Here is a 24,971-nt window from a genome sequence, read left to right as displayed (position 1 = left end):
AGTGCAAGAACAGTCACTGAACTATTAGCCATGAGCTGTTCTTATTATACAATGTACTTAAACACCCTAAAGTTTTCACATACAATTTATTGGAATTGCCCATTCCAATGTTCAATTAAAGATCCATTACTGCCTGTCTATATGGTAGTGGTGGCACTAAAGGTATAACTTCTGTCTGCCAGAATACACTTAAGGGACATTCAGTGAGACAGTATATCCTTGAAATTTGACTTGCTGGAAAACTCCATCTGGCAGCCCCATAACACACGCCATTTCCTCTTCTTTTTTTACTGTTTAGTTTACAGACTGTGTGTGACATTTGAGGTGAATGATCTTTATATATTTCTACAAGAAATTTAATCACAAAATGCTTCATGAAGTCAGTAAACAAAGTCACAACAGCTACTTGGTAGAATGTACAAAATGCATTTATTCTATATCAATTTAAAATTGCACAAATGTATAAATAAAGGACGGTATGCAAGAAAAAGGTCAGTTACTAGTTTGATATACAAAATTCCATTGGACATACTTAGTTGCCGGTACCACAGCAAGCCCCATAACTATTTTAAAAATGTACTCACTATCCCTGGTTCAGACTTTTTTTCAGCGAAAACTCATTTTATACTCTTTAAGGTATAAACCGGATCACATACAAATTGATGTAAAGTGTGTGTATGTTGCCAACAATGTCAACTTCATTATTTATTTTTTTTAACGCTACTTTATCAGCAAAACAAGGGAGTTAAGATCATATGTTTAAGTTAAACTAAGACATTACTTCCCTTTATAAAGATGGTCCAATATTTTATCTAAGGGAGATCACTCATTAAAATCCATTCCACACTACCAAGCAGTTGCTCCCCTTGAATGACAATTCAGGATTGAAGATTTAAACTTTTTTTCAAGGACCTATTGACCCGAATTCCAGAACAGTATGAATACTTCAAAAAAAGTTTATTATCAAAAGCCTTATTTTTTTAGCCAACTTTCCTCTCAGGAATGACTGATTTTCCAATATTTTTCATTTCAACTTAATTTCATTTTTGCAAATATGATCAGCATAATGCATCAAACATGAATCTTACATTAACATAACAAACTGTGCCTATTTTATCCCGAAAAATAAAAGGGAGTTCTGAAGAGTCAAAATGATTTATCTCCCTAGTTTATTACTAAAACTGGTACACTGCACCATACACTTTCTGTACTGGTGAAATGTGTAAACAAGTTATTCTGCAACAGGTACATCTAGAATTGTGAAATATCATTGTGAAGTATGATATTTCTGATTCTGTAAACAACCAACTGGAAATAAAGCATTTGCTTAATTCATAGTTCTTCCCTATAGCTAGTTCCATGGGTAAAAGTTGAGAATTTTGAAAATCCTGAAAAATGCTGGGGGCCGCAGGGCCCCCGGTCAGGTCCAGGGGGCCAGAGGCCCCCTGAAGCTCCTTGAACATAGCCATTTTAGTGGATATGAAATGCCTTTTCCAGGCTTTAATTTTAAATAATGAGGAGTATTGGAATAAGGTTTTTCAGACAAATATGACTATGAATAAGTATGTTGATATACATGTGACACTACATAATAAAGAATATCCTGCATAAGCAAGCCAGTAATCATGATTTACTAATTTTATTTTAAAAACCTCAAAATTAACCATGCTAAAATCCCATATTAATCTGTCACTTAAAAGAACATGGTGCAATAAGCAACTTGTCAAATCACTTCGCACTTCGGCCGAGATCGTTGCTAAGTTACCGGTACGGTACAAAAGACCATTAATCATTCTTGTTAATTGGCATCCTACTAATCAGCATTTTTGTAAATATCAAAGACATTATAAAACTGTCAAAACATAAAGAAAACAACATTTCCAAGGTGTTATAAATTATCTACAGTGTATAAAATTTTACGACATTTTGGGGGTAAATTTGACATATACAGTACTGCAGTCGTTTGCACTTACACTCCGACCTGTTTTGGCAGTCTGATTTGATTTTTTTAGCAGCACTTCTGATAATAAACTTGTTTTTACAAGTCAGAGGTAATATTTCTTCTGTTTCTCAATCAAAAACACTGGCACTTGACAAGTCTCAACCATGACATATTTAATGCGTATTTTCCGAAAATCTAAAAAAAGTAACAAATATCAAGTTTTTGTTTACATTGTTTCCGTCAATGTTTTTGTCTGAAAATGTAAGAAATTAGAAATTCTACCGCTTTTGAACACAAACTACCGCTATTGAGACCTAAATCTACCTCTCTGTCATTGCCAAAGTAAACTCAGCAAGTTTGCGGTTATTTTTGAGATGCCTGTTGTAAGTTTTTCGTCATCGGAAGTAGAGGATTACCTTATATGGAAAATGCTTAAAATAGCACATGACGTATTGCAAAGGCTACGATCTACGCACACTTCTGGAGAAATGACCCGAAAACTGATGCTTTCTGTCACGGAAAGCTCACGAGAGAGATTCAATTCGAATTTCTTAAGATTGAAACTGATATTTAAGTTTGCTTAGATATCATCGCTGACCAAACTTGAAAACAAAATACTACTCGCGCCTTTTTTTTTTAAACATAATTGTGACTAAGGACCGCGTCTGCCATATATGGAAACTTTCGTGATTCTCCTCAATGACGTTAATCTTCCGATCGATTCGATTAGTCGAGCAGCAAGTCGTGTTTTCCCGCCTATTTCCGTAAATATATGTCACAGCGTCGTTTCAAAATACTGCAGTGTTCGGATAAGACAATAATAACATAAGTTATCGCAGATCTATACTAACGTCGAAGCATCGAATAAGCGATGGAAAATATATTTCAAGGTCCCAGCCTACCCCCCCCCCTCCCCCCAATTTTCTCAACGGATCTCGACGAATTGGAAATTTGACCCTCCGGGAATACGAAAATCCGGAATTTCCGGATAAATCCGGCAAACTTTTACCCATGTAGTTCATAAAATTTACTTAATCCCTAGTATTCCCCCCCCCACGGCTTTGAATGATTTTCAATTTATTAAGGGATGCAATACAGACAGAAATAAATTATTCAGTAACAGTCCATTGCAGTGATCCTTGATGAGCATGTGTTTCAAACCTATATATTATATCATTCTGTTGTTCAGACCCGATAAAAAAGCAATTCTAGTTCATGGCAAATCAATGGCAATACTCATATATCTCCTCTTGTTTTAGAATTTGGGCAAAAAGCATTAGTTGATAAAGCCACAGTTATTACAGCCGAATTATGGGCCTTTCATCATACTTGCGTAATGAGTTGCAACTCAGATAGTATGTATCATAATTTTAGGTTTCTGTAACAATAATATCTTGAATAGCTTCTGAGTGAATACGCTGGTACCAGGGTCTACGTTTTACATGCCTCTGCCATCCCCAATGACACCTGAAGGCCATGATACCACTGTAACTTCTGAAAACAACTGCTAAAAATGAAATGAACATATACCAGCATGAAGATGGCATGAATACAAATGTACATTTGATTTCTCATCCAAAGCAGACTCATACAAGATGCAGTAAAACAAAAGTTACGCTCAAACTGTCTAGGAATTTTCTCAATCATTCATGATCAGTCTCTGAAATGTCGATATAATGACATCTCTGAATCTCTCTAGTGAAACCTTTTCACTGTTAAAAGAAGCACATTTTCCTCCAAAATCCCTCCGTGACAACCTCCATATTGATTTCACAACTATTTCTGTCTTACAATTCTCAATTTACTACTTTTTTTATACAAAACATTTCTAGATTGAGGAACCAAAAAAGGTAATTTGATTTGCATTTGCAAGTCTATTTGGCAATGGTACTCCCCAATCTTAAAGCCTTCTAGGAGGAATATAAAATGCATTACTTGCAAAAGAGTGAGAGAGAGAGAGAGAGAGATACAATGCATGTTGATCTTTTTGGTAGATGAACACAAGATGATGCTAAGGCTAGTTTTTCTTCTCATTGACCAAGTACGGTCATAACTAAATAACCTATTTAAGTTTTAAGCTAGAATTTGGCTTAAACAATTTCTAAGAAATGGTCAACATTTAAGATTTTCATGGCCAAACACTGAGAACTATAACATCAGGTTTACATGTGTGTAACCCCGTATTGTTAATGGTAACATGTGTAAAAAGTTTAAACTAAATATCTTGAATGGTTATTATAATTAGTTATAGCCAAGGTTAATACTTTTGCAAACAAAAGGTGACTCCGCAGATCATGATTCTGACAAACCACCAATGAATAACAATATCTCAACTCTCTTCTTTGCCAGCTAAAATTGGACATGTACATGCATACATTAAAGTCTAGACAATCAACCATATAATTTGTAAAAATCTTATGGCACAATCATATAAATATAAATCTGGCAAAAAATTGCGCTTCCAAAAGGCCAGCGAGTGCATACTTTAAATTGTTAAGCTTAAATATATAAATTGCATTTCCTTTCTATAAAGAACCTGCTATGTATATAATTCAGATTTATTCTATGGTAATCAAGGTATACCAAGATCTGCCACAAATGTAATATGAATATAAAGGCCACACCAAAATTTTTGTTCCATTCCATGGACTTAGAACCGCATCTGTTTTTTTTAAATTTTATGAACAATATTTAAATCGTTTTAAGGGAGAATTTTTGCACTTATATTTTAACCATGTACGAGATTTTTTGTGGCAATTCAACTTATAAGAATTTTTTAAATGCATTTGGAAAATCAAAAGTATTGTTTACAAGAGTTACCGATGGAAAAAAAACCATTAAAGCATTTGAGTATATCATTTCCAACAAAATGCTGCTTTCTGTATTTATAATTTATCAATGTATATAACATGATTTCCTAATTGGATGAAACCTAACTTTGACTGAGATTATAAAATGTTTGTCAAGATGATAAAAATACAAGATACAGCTTGGCCAAGATTTAAGAGTATTATTTTCCTCTTCTTTTTTTTAATATATCGAATCCTGCATTTTTTTATGCTGCCCCTAAAGACACATATGCACTTATAACGTTTGCTTCTGGCTCTTAGAAATCAGTACTATAAACTGAAATGCACATAAAGGCATGCAGGACTGGTACAACAGTGACTCGGGTAGAAAAGTTGTCTCAAACATAATCATAATATTTTAAATTAATAATAAAGAACCTTTTTCTTAATTTTTTTTAATTATCAAAGAAATTTGTATTACTCTTTTTGTGCTGGCACTTTTCTCCATTGACAAGAATACTAGAGATTTTGTTCATGGTTTAAAGGGCAATATGTCGAAAACACTTTTAAATTTTGATCATAAGAAAAAAGTTTTCACCTTTCGCTCGCTTTAATTTCATGAAAAATGAAAAAAAAAAGATTTTTATTTTCACTCTGTCCAATTATGTGGAACAAAAGAGAAAATAGGTGTGGCCCTACGAAACAATTGGCATATATTTGTTACAATGTAGGAATAACTTTTAACCTATATTATATTCACATAGATATATGAGAAAAACCTTGCTCCTAGGGAAACTGTGCCAATTCAACCTGTTATACAAATCTGCAGATGGTGGAAACTGCTGAAATGTGAAATATATGTGTTTTTGAATACTTTTCAACAAAGCTACAAAGTGTTGAATTGCTAATTTAACTAAAACAATCTGTAAACTTTGGCAATAGTCGAAATGAATCATTTATTCTTAAGAGTCTGAGTTCCTGGGAGAGTTTTTTGTATTGTGCATTTTTCTGACAATACAGACTCACCTGAACTATAATAATTGACACTATAAACCAAAATGATAGCAATAGTTTATTGGTATACCGGTAGTTAAATTTCAAATGGGCCAATGATGTTTGGGCAGTTTTTTCTCAGGAAGTTAATAAAGACTAATAGAATATAATCTGAAAATGCCCAATCATATATAAGCGGATCTGATTCTTAATGTTTTATAGTGTGCATCCTTTGTTGGCCTGTATGAGTACATGCATGCAATGAATTTTGAAATGAAAGTAGGTCATTATATAACAACAGAAAACCACAATGATCCCTACTAACTTTCCATGAAAAAATGCTGTGCAAAAAAGATGAACTGGACTGTTTGAGTTCTATTTGAGGATCAAAACAAGATGTTTTGGTTAGTTTTCGAGCTCTCCTCATGAAAAGTATGGTCTGAATATCATCTGAATTTAGCTGAATTTTGCTGAAAATTTGTCTGAATACCATCTGAAAAAATCAGCGTTGTTATATATTTCTGAATTATGTCTGACAACACTGCTCAGTTAAATTTCAGACATTTTATTCAGACTTTTATTTCTGAATATTGGATGAGCTGCTGAAAAATGGCTGAAAATGGAACAATCCAGACATAATTCAGACTGGTAAGACAATATTCAGAGGGTTGTTCAGATAAGTTTCTCAGACAGTATTCAGAGAAATATTCAGACATTGTTCAAGTGAGGTCCCCAGTAAAACATTTGGCAGTATACCACTGGAATTTCAGTGGTATATCAGCGGTGAATTTGGTGGTCTTCCACTTAAGGTTTAAGGCTGGTACTCCACAATACCACTGGAATACCAGCCGTAAACTTTTCGTGGAATACCACCAAAATATATCCATGGTTTACCCCTGGAATAAAGTAGCTAAAAATAAAAAATCATTCCAAAATTAAGAGCAGATATAGTAGGAAATTCATTAACATTTGTTGACTTATATGGAAAAATATTTAGTCAGGAAAATAATTGAGTCAAAACATATTTCTTAAAGTTCTAAAATATTTCCCTTAGTCACAACACATTTTTTATAGCTCTATATGTTTGCGTTGGGCAAGATCTGTGACATTAATTAGAAACAATATCCATGTTACAACTTATTTACTTCGAGGTCAGTTAAAACAACAGATTTACAGAACAAAATCCTACAAAACAAAAACATTTGAAAGATATTAAAAAAAAAAATAAGTTATGCAATTGAACATACATAAATCTATAACACCACTTCAGTAAATGTTTTATAATGGTTTAAGAATTTAAAATAAAACATTTATACCAATCATTACAAAATATGATATTTCTATGGTTTTGTCAGGAAGTCCAGTCCATGTATAACAGTTTTCACTTTTTATGTATAATCCTTGCCAGGTGATGCAATCATTGAAGATGATTCTTCTTCTTTAGGGTTCTTTTGTAAGTTTCAAATTTAGTTATCACTGCAACATGACAAACTTTTTAAGCATCTAGTTTAGGTTAACCTACCCTATACAGGAACTGTTTTTCACTTCTTCTTTAATTAAGATGGCATAACTTTTTTAACAGTTTCCAAAATGGCATCTGTATCAATGTTGATGCCGACAGCAACTCACATGGAGGTTGTAAGACAGGGTTGATTCTATACTGCAGTGCGGTAATATGTTCCTCCTATTTCCTCATTTTCTTTCTCAAATGGCGGTTGTCTTACACAATTAGTAAGGTCCCTTTATATTGCTTTATTCATTCCTTGACATGCACAATTAGTCTCTGAAGACTGCAGTTCGTTTCCTTAATACATTTGATGACAAAGATGATTCGACCATGACGTTTTCTTAACTGTTGAGGCTTATGTCTGAGACTTTGACATCCATCTTCCAACCTGAAAAATATTTCTAATATTATTTTTTACTGCAAAAAAATGCCAATAACTTAAGGTGAGTTGGTTATTAAATCAGTGCGAATTTCAATGTCACAGGTATATTAATTAATGATCGCTTACTATATTCTTTCGAACCAAAAAGCTCATTTTTATTGAGTCTGATTTTTTTTAAAAGATTCTCATTCCTGTCTGTCACCCCCCATTCCAAAATGTTTTATTTGATGAATAATGGTAACTGCAAAAAAAGGATAGGGAAAAATAACCAAACTATACACAATAATCATGTTTAATTTTATTGAATTTGATTTTGTCATGGACAGTACATTCATAGGGGGTCACCTATGTGCATAGCAAATAAGTTCCACGCCCGTAATTTTTGTTTTTAAATCAGGATGAGAATCTTTCAATGTGCTTTAAAAAAACATCAACTTACTGAGGGATTTGGCAATTTATGGCTTAGAATGTTTTTCTCATTCTCTGTTTAATGAGATCTCCTTCACAGTAGTCTAGTTGATTCTTGTGTGGACTGACAATTTGTTTTTGCAAGCTCCTATAGGCTGGCTAAAATAGATGAAACAACACTTCAGTTTTTTTGGCTGAACAGGTTAACAAGAATGTGAAAATAAAAGACAAACATGGCTCGTTAACTTAGCATCAAGTTTCTGAATAGACAGATTTATTAATTGGCAACAAAGGATAAGTGATTTGAGATCATGAAAAATGTGATGTTATGGTAAAAATATTGAAAATAATAACTATCATAAACTATGAAAGATAACTGACAACTGTTCCTACTTATAGACAAAAACTAGCTTAACAGAAGTTTCATTAACAATTACATTAAGAAACATCTATAATAGTTGTTAAAAAATATATAACAATGAAGAATTAGCTGTATGCTACTCAAAAACACTCGCTAAACTGTGTTTCTACACAAACGTATTTCGTACATTTGTCGCGAAAACATATAACAAAGAACATATTTGCTCACAACTTTTAAATGTTATAATGTCGTTTTAAACAATAATATTAGTGTAAAAGATAGTTATGAAAGTTATTGAATAACACCAATTACTTTGTTTTAACTTACCTAAAATCGACGAAATAACACTTAATTTATTTGGCGCATTGTCAAACACGGCTGAAGTTCCAAATTACCTCCGCCAGTGAAGAGCGTTCTCTAAAACGCGTAACCGTATTACTTTTTTGTAATATATGTGAGGCAATCGATAACAAGTTGTCAAATTAATTGCAATATTTTCACATTCATAGAGATTGTTATCCTTTCAATTTTATTTTAATTTTATTTATAATTAATAAAGACGTAAGCGATCCGTAAGCAATACCGGAAGTGGGTGAAAAAACCCATCAACATCGGACATCGGATTGTGTCATTTTCAATGATTGTAGCGTCATTTAAAGTTTAGTGAACCTGTAAACAATATACCTTAAACCTGTTTGACAGCTAATTAACCAGTGCTGGCAAAGATGTTTTGTAAATTAAAGTATTTTAGCAAATAGGGCAATTCAGGATATCTCTATATATTGCGTCATACTGTACCCTCAATGGTCTTCAATTCTATTAGTTGAAGTGTTATTTTTTATAACACTGTCTAATAGTGAGATCAATATCAGCTCCCATTGTGATTATCTCTATCTTGGACGATCTGATAAAAAAAGCAGGTAATAATATTTAATTGTTTATTTAAACAAATGTTTCAAACCTGCAATTTGCTGGATTTTATATTCCAGTTGATAGATACGCATGGAAACCCCACGCATTTATAGGTTATTGCCCTTGAATTATCCTAAATGGCGTTTTAAGTCTCAAGTTTTCATCCGATCTTCACCAAACAGTCACCACTTTCTCAATTCTCAACAGCCTGCCTTTTGCTGCCGCACCCTTCTGCTGGACGTCTAATATTTTGAATGGTTTAACAGTTCATCAAATTCATTAAACTTCAATGATTCAGGTTCATGAACAGTTTCATGGACTTGGAATGTTTTGATGAATTCTGTGCAAGAAAATTGATGATTTTTAATTTTAAATTGGACAATGTTGTAGAATTTTGTTAGAAGTATAAATATAAATATAAAAATAAATATTCAAGAACCAAACCTGTCCAGAATTCTGATTCTAGAAATTGAGCAAAGTTCCAGAATTTTAATTGTTAAGAACTGATATTCTAGAATTGTGTGGGTTCTTGAACTAGTGTTCTTCAAGTTTTCAGAATAAGCATCATTAAGAATTAATATTCTAGAATTGCTGGGGTTCTAGAACATATGTTCTTGAATGTGTAAGGTGATTCTTGAATGATTCTAGAACTTCTAGAATAATTCTAAAACTGAACAAAATTCTAGAATATTTTTCGCAGTTTTTTTTTAACCACACCTAAACCCTTAGGCTGCTGATGGCGATTTTAAAGGCTTTGCAAACAGCTTGGAACCAGACCAGACACCTGATGCCTGGTCTGGTTCTAAGCTGTTTGCCACTCAGTCAATATATCCCCAAAGTTTTAAGTAAATTGAAAGAAATTTAGAATAAACCAGACGAAATTTTTGAGCAGACGACAATTTACCCAGCATGCAAAGGGTTAAAGTAATGTGTATAGAACTCTTAAAGTACTTGTCATTTTAAAAGTCTGAATTGTTCAGTATGATACTTTTAAAAGTCCAGTACGATAATTCAAAGTCTGAATTTTTCAGACATTTAAATTACATTTGTCATGACATGTTGTATGATTTGTTTATTAAATATTTTCTAACCATAATGCTCATATTTTATCTGGAACATTACTACAAAAGAAGTGAATGTAAATCATTCAAACTTTACGCATTGATAATGGTTATTATATTGAAGTATGATGCCCATATATTGTCTGTTCTGACCAATTATTTTAGAATGTCTTGTCTAAATTTAGTTGTAGTGGACATTAAAGGACCTGGTGAGGTTCCTTGTTTAAAGTCACAATTGTTTTACTGTGTTTTTGACATTTTTTAGATTTATAACTTGATTAACATGCAGAAAATGAGTCTTGAATATGTCAGAAACATCTCAGACAAGTTTCATTTTAGGTGATTTTAAAAGTCTGAAACAATCAGAATTGAAACTGGTTGCATCTATTTTCAGTCTTTCTTCAGACATCCAATAAAGCTGAAAGATTAGACTGAACCTTTGTTCTGAACATGTCAGTTTCTTTTCAGTACTTTTTCAGACATATTCTTTGAACCTGAAACAGGTCTGAATCTTGTCAGCACTTTTCAGCTTTTATTCAGACATCATTCAGATGCTCGATTTGGTTGTTCAGCAATGATTCAGTCACCAATTTTGCAGTAAGACTGAATTCAGCCTTTATTCACCTTAATTCAGCTTAATTCAGACAAACTTCATCTCAAACACTTTTTCTATAATTATTTACTCTTTAATATCTAAATTGCATGAGAAATACAATAAAGGTATAAAAAAATTCTCCAAGTTTTTAGTCTGATGGTCCATCCAACCTCAAGTTTTTAACTCTTTGTTTATCATGATAGTCAGTCTTTTATTTGGTAGATTTGTGTCAAAACACTATCTGAATATTACTGTACTTGTTTTTGCATAACTTTTAATGCTAAACCTGAAAAAAGTCAAAGACTGAATGCAGAGGAACAGCAAGGAGCAGACACTTAGAGATGTTTCGAAGTGCTTTGCAGCTCATGTCAGCAATTGGTCAGTTTCTCTAAGTTGGTGAAGCCCTAAGTTGGTGAAGGTGCATAACTCAAGAAACCTTAGTTTGCCAAAGTGACAGGATTTCCTACAAAGAAGTTTTAATAAAGTTTCATGTGAATACAGAATTTATACAGGTCTTCAGACAAATTCAATGGCATGATGATTATACCACCACCATCGCAATTACAATACCTTGACATATTAATATTCTTTAAACTGACATTTTTTTTTTACTTAGCTTTGACAATTGTCAACTTAAAAATCTCTTACTGATCTATAAGTATTCTTTGCATTGCATTTGATTGTTGGGCTACGTGACTAAACCAATTCACATAATTCGAATATCGCCATGACATCAAACTTATAAGAGTTTCAATAATAATTAACTATTGGTTGGTTTTAGTTCATGGAATGGGTTTTTTCTATCACCATTTCTGGAATGTCAGGCCTTAGCATTCGGATCTAAAATTTGGAATTTCAAGCCTAGAAAAGAGCAGGAATGCTTTAAAATGTAAGCAGAAAAGATAAAAGAATGTCATCAAGTTTTCATCTTTAAGAATATACACAAACTCATCTAGATACAAAAACAGTTTGAGGGCCTAATATTTGTTTATTAAAAACATATCATAATTTATAGATATCTATTTTGAAAACATTTGTATATTCATGTATATATAGGAAATGTTTTAATATTGGTAAAGATGGTGAATTTCGGACCCAAATTTGTTAGAAAAATTTGGCATTATCATGTATTACAAATATAAGGACTTATGCAAACTGTCCCTGTCATTCCCTTGGAATAAATAGTTTAATTTGTTTATTGAACTTTAACTAAAAAATTTAATTTATTAACTATAACCTATACTTATCAGCACTTGTACATTCGCAGGGATTATTAAGCACTGTATTTTAGCATTATTATGGCGAACAATGATGACAACATCAAATGAAAACCATTTGTTAACATTGATTTCACATTAACTTTCAGACATAATAACGGAATGATTCACTTTAAGCGATTAATTGAGAAACATTTAATTTTGCAGTAACGAGACATATCGATTTCCATAAGGAAAAACATCTATAGTTGGATGTAAAGTTATTCCAGAGAAATCAATAGTAGGCAATAACCATACAAAATGATAAACGAGCTCCGTTCACAAGACAATGCCAATCCATAAAATATATATTTGTACCACCAATCATCCCGATTATTACCAGAATACAAGTCATGGTCAGTGCCTACATGGAAGAACTTATCCCTACCATTGAGAAAGCAAAGAAACACAATTTCAGGAAGCTAGACAGACCTCCTTAATCTTTGCAAATAAAACAATAAATGTTTTTTACATTACTTTTTGTTTGCTCCTTATTTGGTCATATGATTGAAACATGGCAAGTCTGGTATCTATGAATGATAATAATTATGCACTAGTCCATGGGTGAAAGTTGGAAATCTTGAGAATCCTGAAAATTCAGCTGGAGGCCGCCTGGTGGGAACAGGGCGAAGCCCTGGTAGGGGGCCCAGGGGGGCGAAGCCCCCCGGAAGCTCCTGGGAATTAGTGGTTTTGAGTGCTTGTACAGTGCTTTTCCAGGATTATATGATTGCCAAAGAAACTGACTTATTATCATGCAGGAAATGCATGATTTTCTGTAAACAGCTCTTGTTTAGGGATACACCCTAAACATACTCTTTGATGTAGATTTAGAATGAAACATGACCTTCAAAATTTAGCAACAATTTTATTCTTGTTCTTGATGTCTTTTTTACCACCCCCGCCATACTTCAACAGTTTAGCACAACATTCACAATATGCAGATCCCGCAATGTCTGGGTTTTTTTTAACCAAATCCCCCATTTCTCACCATTAGTGTCACATTCATATAGCCATGCCCATCTCCAATTGTTAGTTTGTTTACTTTCTAAGTCCTTAGTCTTGTGCGCTAGGGGTAGAAACTTCATTTTCAATATTTTTTGCAACGATCTTTTATCACAAGAATATTGTTGTTGTTTTTTGAAAGAATCACCTAACCTCCAAAAGACCAGCTATTTTATTGGACTACAGCGTACAGCGAGCCAATCAGAATTGTCGTATTATATCATAATTCACTGCTACCTAGGCATTTAAAAAGCGTCTGCAATGTCTTGATGATCGCGAACATTCCCGATTGGCTTTCCTGTTCGGAACTTATTGGCTGAAACGGTCGAACCCAGCTAGTCTATTTACGGCCGAAGCCGAATGCGCTCCGGGCTATCTTCGTAAAACCCGTAAGCGAGCACCTTACAATGACGAATCGTTACTTAAAATAAATCGCAAAACAGATCGAGTCACTGGAATTTACTTTCGTTTTCGTTTCAACAATTTGAAAGTCGAAGTCAGGGTTGAGGAAGGCCTATACCCTCTACCCCCCTCTGAAATCTCAACGGATTTACACGATTTGGAAAAGTGATCCCTGAGGACATCGAAAATCCGGAACTTCCGGAAAACTTTCACCCATGCTAGTCAATTGTAACCACGCCCCCCCCCCCCAGGTCCGGGGGTATACCGGGGATAGCCGGGGAAATGGGCTGTGTTTTTACCTTTCAGGTGGCACCGCAGTGCCGGGTGAATGCGGTGGTTTTGTCTTCTCGTCAAATATAGCGGGGAATGGGCCTTACCTAGGGTCCCTTGGGTGCGGGGGCATTTGGCGGAGATTTTACCAGCAGTTTGTCCCCGCAAGGCGGAGATTTTACCTGTGCTTTGTTGGACCGAAAGTCCCCGCTATTCCCCGGACCTGGGAGGGCTGTGGTTACAATTGACTGGTGCATTAAGCTATGATTGTTCTAAAGGTACACTTGTATTAGTGAAGTGCAAGGAAAAGATTTCACAATTTTAAAAAATTGTGTTACAAGAACAGACATGAACTGTCTAAAAATTGAGCAAAAACATGACCGGCACAACTTCAAGGGGGCTAATTCTTCACTATTTTTTTTTAATTGACAATTTACTAGTGCATAAGGGCAGAGCAAGTGAAGTCAAATACATGTAATTGTTCTAAAATCTGATGTCTTAAGATTTTCATGGGTTGGGGATCTAAATTTTTACATTATGTCTGTTAAGTTCTAAAACTTATAACATAACATATCTAAATGATTAAGCGTTGTACATAATGAAGACAGATAAGCTATTTCATTGGCTGGAAATGTAGGTTATACTCTAATGATAGATGGTCGACATTAAGACAGCCTGGCCTTCACTACTGAACTGATAACTGAAAGTATGAGGTCATTAGAACATTTAAAAGGCAGAGGTTGTCTGAGTTATATCATAATGACATACACATTTATTGACTCAATTGATCATCAGATCACCAACACCATTTTCATTATGAAATAACGACATATAAATAAACAATCATTGCAAACCATTGCTCCTTTTTTTCTTTTTTCAGTCCTATATATAAAACTCATTTATGATTGGCTTTTTACATTCAAAATTATTACGGATGAAGCAGCATCAGATCCATTAAATTTGGTGTGTTCTTATCCTATGCTTACTCTGACAAAACAAGTCATAAACGCGGCAATAAAATTATTTACATCTAAACTAAACCATACATGTACAAGCTGTGACCATTTAGGCCAGAGTTTTTATATCTTAAGATTTACGGGAGCGCCGTACCTAAATATTGCAAAACCCAAATAAAAATAAAATTCATTTTCGTAGTTTTATTTTCATTTTTTCTGACGAACGTTTCTCCAATGTTAAGAAAAAAATAAAAATAGTGTTCTATAACCCATATCTCAGAACCATCTGGTGTACCAATTGTCATTCATTATCGGTCTTTTTACTGCACAAACCACGTAAACCAGTCGGAAATACGCGGGGAAACAGAACAGGTACCCGTTACCATAACAACGTCCTGTCAAAAGTGAAAGTACTTTTTGTCATACCCCTTATTTCTCACAATTTCTGTAGCTATATAGAAATGTTTTACTACAAAAACGTTCCGATGTTTATGTTTCATTATTTAAATCAAACCGTGGTGAACTTAGAGCGTGTTTATTGTGATTTTTTTGTAGATTCAGTAGGTTGCGAAACATCCGGTCAAAATAAGGAGACAGAAATTCGTGGGTTGTATTGTCTATTAAAAGTCTTTGGCGCACGTCGTATATTAACAAGGATGAATTGGATTACAGCGCAATTATGTATAGCTTCTGACAAACACAAACTGCAAAATGATATCGTGTTCATCATAGTCAAAATGGATATTTTTTTTCTGAATGACTCTGGTGAGCATTGAACACACTGCTTCACGATCACATATTTGAAGAGAAAAACACAAGGTATCGGGATATTCGTAGTTGTTAATTACTTTAATAATGATTTAGAATTTAAATCGTTATAGAATACTGAAAATGATGTAATTATAACATAGTGTGTGTTTCCGATAAAACAGAAAAAATCTGAACATAAGATATCTGGCAGTCTGCCAACGGGCATAGCAGAATTAAAAGGATATTTTTCAGGACTGCTTCTAAAATCAGTTCTTAGACCTGGTTTTTTGAAACATATAACACTTGTAAAATTTATCTTAATGTTCCCGAATTTCCTTTGGTGAAGTACATTAATGTAGATTTTGACTGTCTGTGTATCCGTAAGCTCTGTCAAACTTTGAAATGAAGAGGAATTTCCATCAGGGCTTCTACTTTTTTTGGTTATATTTTCTATATAAAAACCACATCACGGTAAATTGTCACGGTGCTATTTCGCTAAAGACAGAAAAACACATTTGACCTCCTTATTATACCGTGTCTGAAACTTTGTTCAATGTTTGATTACTTCACAATGGAAAGGATATGCTTATATTGTGGGCAAAAGGTTAGAATTGGTCATTTAAACTTCTTTATTACACTGACATGTTTCATAAAATCCATGGGTTGATAATATATGCACCTCATATGCATAGATGCATTCGAACAAATATATACAATTAATTTCAATGAGCGCTTGAACTCACAGTGTTGAGGTCAATATTTTCAGTCATTAAAAGGATCTTTTAATTATGCTTTTGAAACTTTATGGTGATCTATCACCCTTTTTTCAGCCTATGAAATAGCTGACACAAGTAAGGTGTGTTTTGTCTTCATGATATAAGAAGATTTAAAAAATAAAAAAATCGGAGAAAAATCCGTTTTATTTTTATTTATTTCTCCTTTGGGACATTTTATGAATTTTATTTTTATTTTTATTTCCTCCTCCTTACCCAACTTTTTGAAAAATCTCCCATAAATCTAAAGATAAAAAAAACTCTGGCCTTAGCCTTAAATAAAACCATGCAAGGAAATAAAATAAACATGTAATAGCCTTAAGATGTTCATCATTCTACGTTTATACAAATTATTTAAATATTGTGAGGTAAACTGATGGTTTAAGCCTCTCACATCAGGTGTGTGAGGTGTGGACCTCACCACTACAACAATGTTGTAGCCTCTCACTCTAGAAGGTGAGGTGTGTACCCCACCACTACAACAACGATGTGGCCTCTTATTCCAGGGGTGTGAGGTCTGGACCCCACCACTTGAACAATGTTGTAGCCTCTCACTCTAGAAGGTGAGGTGTGGACCCCACCACTACCACAACGATGTGGCCTCTCACTCCAGGGGTGTGAGGTGTGGACCCCACCACTACCAAAACATTGTGGCCTCTCACCCCAGGGATGTGAGGTGTGGACCCCACCACTACCACAACGTTCTGACCTCTAACTCCAGGGATGTGTGGACCCCACCACTACCACAACATTCTGACCTCTAACTCCAGGGATGTGTGGACCCCACCACTACCACAATGTTCTGACCTCTAACTCCAGGGATGTGTGGACCCCACCACTTCCACAACGTTCTGACCTCTCACTCCAGGGATATGAGGTGTGGACACCACCACTACCACAACGTTCTTGCCTCTCACTCCAAAGATGTGAGGTGTGGACCCCACCACTACCACAACATTGTGGCCTATATTGTGGCCTCTAACTCCAGGAGAGTGAGGTGTGGACCCCATCACTACCACAACATTGTGACCTCTCACTCCAGGGGTATGAGGTGTGGACCCTACCACTACCACAATGATGTGGCCTCTCACTCCAGGAGTGAGAGGAGTGGACCTCGACACTACCACAACGTTGTGGCCTCTAACTCCAGGGATTTGAGGTGACGGTGTGAACCCCACCACTACCACAATCATGTGACCTCTCACTCCAGGGGTATGAGGCATGGTCCCCACCACTACCACAATCATGTGAACTCTCACTCCAGGGGTGTGAGGTGTGGTTCCAACCACTACCACAATGATGTGGCCTCCCACTCGAGGGGAGTGAGGGGTGGACCCCACCACTACCACATTGATGTGCCCTCTCACTCCAGGGGTGTAGCCTATCACATAATGTTTTACCCAGATATCCACTAAAACATTGACATACAAGCCTTTATCTATCTGTTTTTTTATCCAACTTAAAATCACAATCTAAAGAAGATTTTTGATAAAGTTTGTTCACAGGTACAGGATGCTGCATGAGGCCTGGATTGCCACGAAGGCATTATAATACCGTTATCTAATTACACAATCTTCAGACATCATATTTCATTATGAACTATGTATACTGACATAAAATCTGAAACATCTAGATGAAAACACTGCTGAAAGAAGATATCAACTTCTTCCTTTTTAGATGTTTACAATACTGCCAATTTAATGAGTACAAAATGGGTACATTTCGCATTTACAGATACTGTAGACCAAGACTATTGAAAGAAACACCCATGCATTTCTAACATGCATTTCCATCATGAATATTACTACCGCATTTGAAAGTTAACTAGACAACTTATGATTTTGTCATTACTGATTTGTCAACCCATGCTTTTCAACTCTGGGTATTGGAGCTGAGAAAATTTATAAGGCCCGCTTAGTATGTACAGGCAGATTGAAGGCAAAGATAAGGCAACAAGTGTTGTTGACAATTGTACCATGCGATATGATTTGCTTGCCTATCTTATAACTTGCGGACTTACAAAGTCTGGTGAAGAATCACCACTGTCTATGACCTTGATGTTACATGTACATGTATGATATGCATTATTAGTTCAAGTTTGCTTTATGATATTTGTATATGTCAATCAATCAATGTTGAGTTTCTCTGCAGTGATATATTGATTGTATAATGTGACAGTGTATTCTTCGTTTTTGACTACATACTTTAACACCAAGAATGGTAACAAGTACATGTAGGCAAAGCAACACAGTGCAATATTTTATAGCAATTTTGCAGATAAATTACGTAGCTATTCACTTGTATATATATACACACTCCAGATATTGAAGGTTGTCCACTACAACATGGAACAAAACAGTAACTTCACCCACTTCCCTCATGATTTTAATAATACACTTGCTAAAGTGATTGTCTTTAATTTCATTTACTTCCAAGACTTTCTTGGCTTGTCAGTGCAGTAACTATTACAGTATGTATTATTGTATATAATATAAATCATATCTCCTCCTATATTCAAACCCATCATATCTCTTATGACAATCAAGACATTTTAAAACGTTAAATTCCAAACTAAAGACTTGAAGACAAGTTATTAGCTCACACCTGTGACCTGCTGACATTACCTTATCTGAGGTAGCGAGTCCTAGATTTGATATACTAGCACTATGACTTCATACATAATCCCCTCCTTATCAGGAGAAGCTAGACTATATGTACACTGAATTTGTACAAAGACTGTGTAACAAGTCTACCACCAAACTTTCAGGAACTTCTCAACTTTAAATTGATACAGCCCTAAAGACAGTAATGGGAAGTATAGTCATTTACAAAACTTGGTTTTGTTAAAAGTGAAATGTCTTTAGAACAAAGTATCAGAGGTCCATTTCACCTTATCACTCGTTATTTCTGTAATTCCATTATCATATCACAATCATCATACTTCCTCCAGTAGTGTGGCTTATGGTAATAAATAATGGAACAACAGTTTAGCCATCAGCCTTTCAGTTTATATGTTATGCATAATGTATGAACCATGGGATCATCTTATCATTGATAGTAGACAAAATGTCAAAATGTCATAAGATCAAGAATTTCAGCCTGATAATTATTGAGTAAAACAATTTGAATTGAAAGTTTTACTCCAAAAACATATATACACTTTGACTAAACTGACCATTAAAGCTTTTATTTTTCGAAATAGAAGGTACACAAATGTATAACTACTCAGATAAATTTATAAAAAAGAGCAATGTTACGATATATATGTGTTGATAACATGGCCCCAGGGTGTTTAAGGCCTCTAGAACTGCTGCCCACTAAACATGTATATATATTCTACATGCATGGTGTCCTGCTGCTAGTCACCAATCATACAAAAAATAATTGTGTCTGTTTATTCATGTATTAGATAGACATCTAGTGTTATGCAGTGGTTGAAATTAGCACAAGCATAGAGTGGTAAAACACCTGAGGGGCTTGTTCATTATCCAATATTTACACCTCAACTTCCATTCCTTAGATTTCAGCTAATGATCAAAACATCTTCGGATATGTTCAAATCGCGAATCACCCCTTAACAATAAACATGGAAATAAGTTGTATTGTGTCAGCAGGTCCCATAAAATAAAAAATTAACATTTCAGAAAGAGTTAATTTTTGATATGGTCAATGCATTGTTGCCATGAGTGTTTCAATTTTACGTTTAAAAGTGGTTTCAAATGAGTGATCTTTTCCCAAGTCATTGGGACGTCTTTTGATAAACTGTTCACCGGTACAGGTCGGGTCGTTTCATTTTACAGAATGGGTGAGAAAGCATTACTATTGATGTCATTATCGGGGATATGAACGCAATTGGGCTGGTCAAACACACTTTAACCAACCCAACTTTGTTCATACCCCGATAATGACATCTATCCCGCAATTCATTCCTTAAATAATGCAAGCCAGATCAGCTTGTACACTTGACTGATAATAAAATTTCAATTTTATCTAATTTCATGTCTTTTTAAAAGGCTATGTATTGTCAGTCAACATTTTAAAATATTCCAAAATTAGTCTTCTTTCATTTTTTAAACAATTTGAATGAATCCCTTGCACCATTGTTGTGATTGTCATGATCTTTCATGGTAGTTTAGTATTGGTTTGAAATGTTTTAAGTTGGCCAAGCATATTCTGACTTATTCAGTCGGTCATCTTCAGTTTGCATCTGCTATCTGGAACAAATAACTGGTTGTTCAGTTACCATTGGATATAGCATCTTTAAATTTAAAGATTTAGAAGCCCATCCCAAGGGCTTGCTTTGGTTGGCTTCAGTCATACTTTCCATTAGTGATGAAATGATTATCGAGTACGATCGATTAATCGTCGCTGACAATGCTATGTCGGCGACAATCGATAGTGGTGGTCCAAAATCGATGTCGCTAATGTTACTTCCGGTTACAATGTGTTTTTTGTTTGTTTTGTCGTAAAATTCGAGTAAATGTCAATTTGTCTTTTAGGTAATTTCTCGTTGAGTTAATTTTAGCAACGGAGGTCTCTCTCACCAATGCAGTGAATGTAAACACTTTTGCTTAAAAACTAACAACCTCTCCCATAATTACAAATATGTTTTATTTGTTTATATTTTTTTATATAACCTTCTTCAATAACCTGTCTCTATATAGTGTAGCGGTTCTGGTCCGACCTGCAAATACCGTGGATCCCGGCTCAATCTGATCTGTTTTTAAAACCTTGTTTGGTAACGTTTATAATTAACTAAATTACTTTTTTGTGAAACATTTATGAAATGAAATGTTAATTATAACAGGCTGTTTAATGTCAAGCTGGTTCACAAATATTTTGCATGCTTTTACATGGATAAAGTGCTAAGTTAACTTAGTTGATGCGGTTTGCATCATTTTGCAATTGATAATTATGCAATTATTAAGTTTGTGTTGTTATGTTTTTTCGTTATGTTATTAAAGACAAAAAAAAGATTATGGAAATTTACTTACTGTTGCAAAAAGCATGACTATAGCATCACATGTATTGATCCCAGGTTTAACCATTTAAATGATCATGATGATACTATGTAATGTGTTCCTTACTGATCTTATGTATGAACTTTCAAATATTGTCCGATAGTAAATCGAAATTCTTGGTCCGATTCGGTTATCGATAGCAAATGGGGTCCGATTCAAACACTACTTTCCATCATCTTGACCAACCAAGTTTAAACTATTCTAAGCCAGCATTTAAAACCACAACAATGCAAAACTCACCTGAATTTCTCGAGCGTCATGTCAGAAGGCAGGTAGTGGACATACAGGGAAAGACCGTTCCTCCTCATGAAGTCGATAAATGGAAGCCTTGAGGAAAGGTTGTACTGCATGTGATCATTCTTCGGTGGTGAGTGAGACTTTCTACGTGGAGATCGGCTGGAATGAAGTCATGAAAAATTGATGTATTTATTATATCTCCAGACATCATCTAGAGTTAAACTGTTTTATCAGAGCATGTATATTGATGTATAAAACGTTTTTTCCAAGAATTGAATTCTCCAGACAATAGAAGAAAATTTATATGCAACCACAAGACATAATGATAAATTCCAATGTTGGTCTTTATTTAAAGCTTGAACATGTCTTGGTTAAAAAGTTGATACGAAAAATAATATATTTACTGAAGCTTTTCAATTGAAGTCACTATCTGTAGTTGCTTGTTCAGGGGGACAAAATGGCCATGGGTGTGGAATTCTGGATCATCACTGAATTCTGAGCTTTCTTTCATCCTTGATGAATCACTCTCATCACTGAAATCATCATGCCTACTGCGTGCTTCATTATTCTTAAAACCAGATCCTGATGTTGTTGGTGAGAAATCTGATGACAAAGATAAATTGTCCAGTTGTTCTTCAGTGGCAACTTCCTTTATCAGGCTAAACTTTGGTGGAGGTTTTCTGGCAACTGGCGCTTGGGCATGATCTTTCCCGTCATTTTCAAAAAGACTGAATTTGATTGGCGTGCTAGTTGAGCTACATTGACTTATGTCAATTTCAGAAGTATTCTTGATTGTATCAACATCGCTATTGCTAGAATTTCTGGAAGTGCCGAGTCTGTATGACTCCATTTCCCCAGCAAGGGAATCTGAACTGCAGCAGGAAGATATGGAAGACACTGCTCGTGGAACAGAAGACAAAGGGGAAGAATTTGACAATTTCTGCTCAACATTCTTCACCCGCATGGAAGTCGTTGATATAAATCGAGATTCAGCAGTAGTAGTAATATTGTATTCTGGTGATTCAAATACAGGTAAATCTGTATCTGAAGTCTTCATGATATAATTAAGTGTTTCATCTGGTCTACTCCATGTTGCAGTTAATGACGGGTCAAGCTTTTCAACATGGACTGGTTTCTCATCTATTTCCATTGGTTCACCTGTTGCTTGTACAACATCATCAGCAACTGAATTCTTTCCGAGAGACTGCCGACTAGATGTTTCAAAGTTGTTTTCTTCTTTTTCATCTGCATGTCTCATATCAGTGACAATTGTATCACTGCTTGATTTCTGAGATCTTTTACGGCCTGGGGAAGACGGTGACTTTGTAAGTTCCCTGGAGAGGGATTTGGATGCCTTATTCTTTTTGGATTTACGACTCCCTGGTGATTTCTGCCTACTGTCCAGGCTAAACCTATCTATGATAGACTTTTTTGCACTAGCCATAATTTTATTTTACTGCCAAACCACCATTAAAACAATCAGTTTCAGCCCTATCCGAAATCTGTTTGCTGGATGTTTCAAAATACATGACAACATTCATTTCTGTGCGAGTCATTTTCACATTAAATATAAATCATATAAGTATAATTTTTTTATATATAAATCATTGAAATGAGATCATGTTAACGTTTTAATTTCCATATTTTCGTTTTTTTTCGTTAGCGTCCTCATTACAAAAAGTAAACAAACAACTTCCTCAAAATCATGGATGACACACATTCCATGCGATGTGAGCAACATCGTTATTTCATACTTAAACTATGTTTACACACTTCACTACACTACTTGTTATGACGTGAAGGTGTTGATTTAATCTTCTATCTACAATAGAAGTAATGCAGTTGCAATGCATTGGAAAAAGCATTGAAATTGTTAAGCTTTCACTTCGATATTTACGCTAACCGATGTCTCGTTCTCGGAAGTTAATTTATCGTTCATGAGAAATGCAAAGCCGGACCGAAGCGTACAGGACAGTTTAAAATCCCGTACTATGCCGTACCTACATGTGGTGTGACATTTTTTTGCTGTGTGTTTCACTTTAAATCCAGAATTCGTTAAACATAAAACTTGCGCATTTCCGTGTAATAAGAAAATCACGATCTTACGTATTTCGGAAGATCCTTCCCTCGTTTCTTCCTAGTATATTATTATGAATATCCTGAGACGACAAATGTCTGTTTGTGGTCACGGTTTCTCCCGAGAGCTTTCCGATTGCATAAATGGCATTACTGGCATTTGTCCCTCGACTTTTTTGAGAGAAGAAGCGCGGTGAGGTAAAAAAAATATATTCGGTCATGCAGAGGAGTCAGTTTAAGGCTTTTGAGCATCCTGGTTATGCATTCTGGTCGGGTCCCGGCAGGAATAGTTACCGGTGATGAACGTTGGCAAGGGACGCTGAACTCTCTCAAGTTGAATGATAAATATCCGTCTGTAGTTGGGTGTCTCAAACCAATGAGCTGGACTCTAGAACTGAACGTACTAGTAAGTGCGATTTATTCACAAATAATTATTATGTACAGTTTCTATTTATTCAGATAATAATAATAATAATAATAATAATAATAATAATAATAATAATAATAATAATAATAATGATGATTTATATGCAAAACGTTATGAAAATGAATATTCATAATAACGGACAGAAACATCTTATACGGATCTCCGTAAATCGCTATTTCAATAAGTAATTTTGTTGATATAAATATAATTACGTTTCTTCGTATAAATGTTTTATTTTCTTTGCATATTCTGTAAAACCAAGCGCCAACCGTGGCCTGTTTCTAAAGAATGTCATCTCCCCACAATTCCCAGGCTTTTGGCAATTAATTGACTTATTCTGGGCCGAAATTGGGCTGGGTTGTTTCCAGTGCGGTGTCACTATAGAGCGGCCCTTTTACGACCAAAAAACGGCCAGGATTCGACCCGCTTTTGACCTGACACATGCATGGCCGGCGGTCAAAAACGGACAACCACACTGTAACAGGAGCTACGACAGATATATTGTATTAATTCGGAAAAGCAAATGGGTTCATTTTCACCACAACAAAAATATGTCGCTAAACGGCAAAAATGATAAAGTAGGTTCAGTAAGAACATTAGCCAGCTTTGAATTTCTAAACATAATTTGAAATATCGAAGTAAGCAGATTTTGATTCTGAAATGAGTTATTATAAACAATACGACCTCGAGGCATCCTTGTCATATCGCAAAATCGTATCACACAATAAAGGAAATAGCACGTGGGATGAATACAAAAAATGCAAAAGATTATTCATAAAGTTGCTAAGTTTACTGTAGTCAAATGGATACAATTGTGCAAAGGATACAACGGTACGGACGCCTTAAGCCAT

General features: G+C 34.8%; 1 protein-coding gene across 1 annotated transcript in view; it reads right to left on the bottom strand.

Annotated features, from left to right (window-relative positions):
• The window catches only part of LOC128213149 (microtubule-associated serine/threonine-protein kinase 3-like), a 115,679-nt gene extending 92,141 nt beyond the window's left edge, over positions 1–23,538 (bottom strand). The window contains exons 1-2 of the mRNA XM_052918690.1: positions 22,022–23,538; positions 21,621–21,776 (exon numbers count right to left, since the gene is read on the bottom strand). Coding sequence (XP_052774650.1) covers positions 21,621–21,776; positions 22,022–23,061 — 1,196 coding nt within the window. The 5' untranslated portion in view covers positions 23,062–23,538. The remainder of the gene's footprint in view (positions 1–21,620; positions 21,777–22,021) is intronic.
• Positions 23,539–24,971: the final 1,433 nt, after the last annotated feature.

The sequence above is a fragment of the Mya arenaria genome, chromosome 13, assembly GCF_026914265.1.
Source record: "Mya arenaria isolate MELC-2E11 chromosome 13, ASM2691426v1".
Lineage (NCBI taxonomy): Eukaryota > Metazoa > Mollusca > Bivalvia > Myida > Myidae > Mya > Mya arenaria.
The sequence above is the reverse complement of the archived record's forward strand: the minus strand, read 5'-3'. Positions and strand labels throughout refer to the sequence as shown.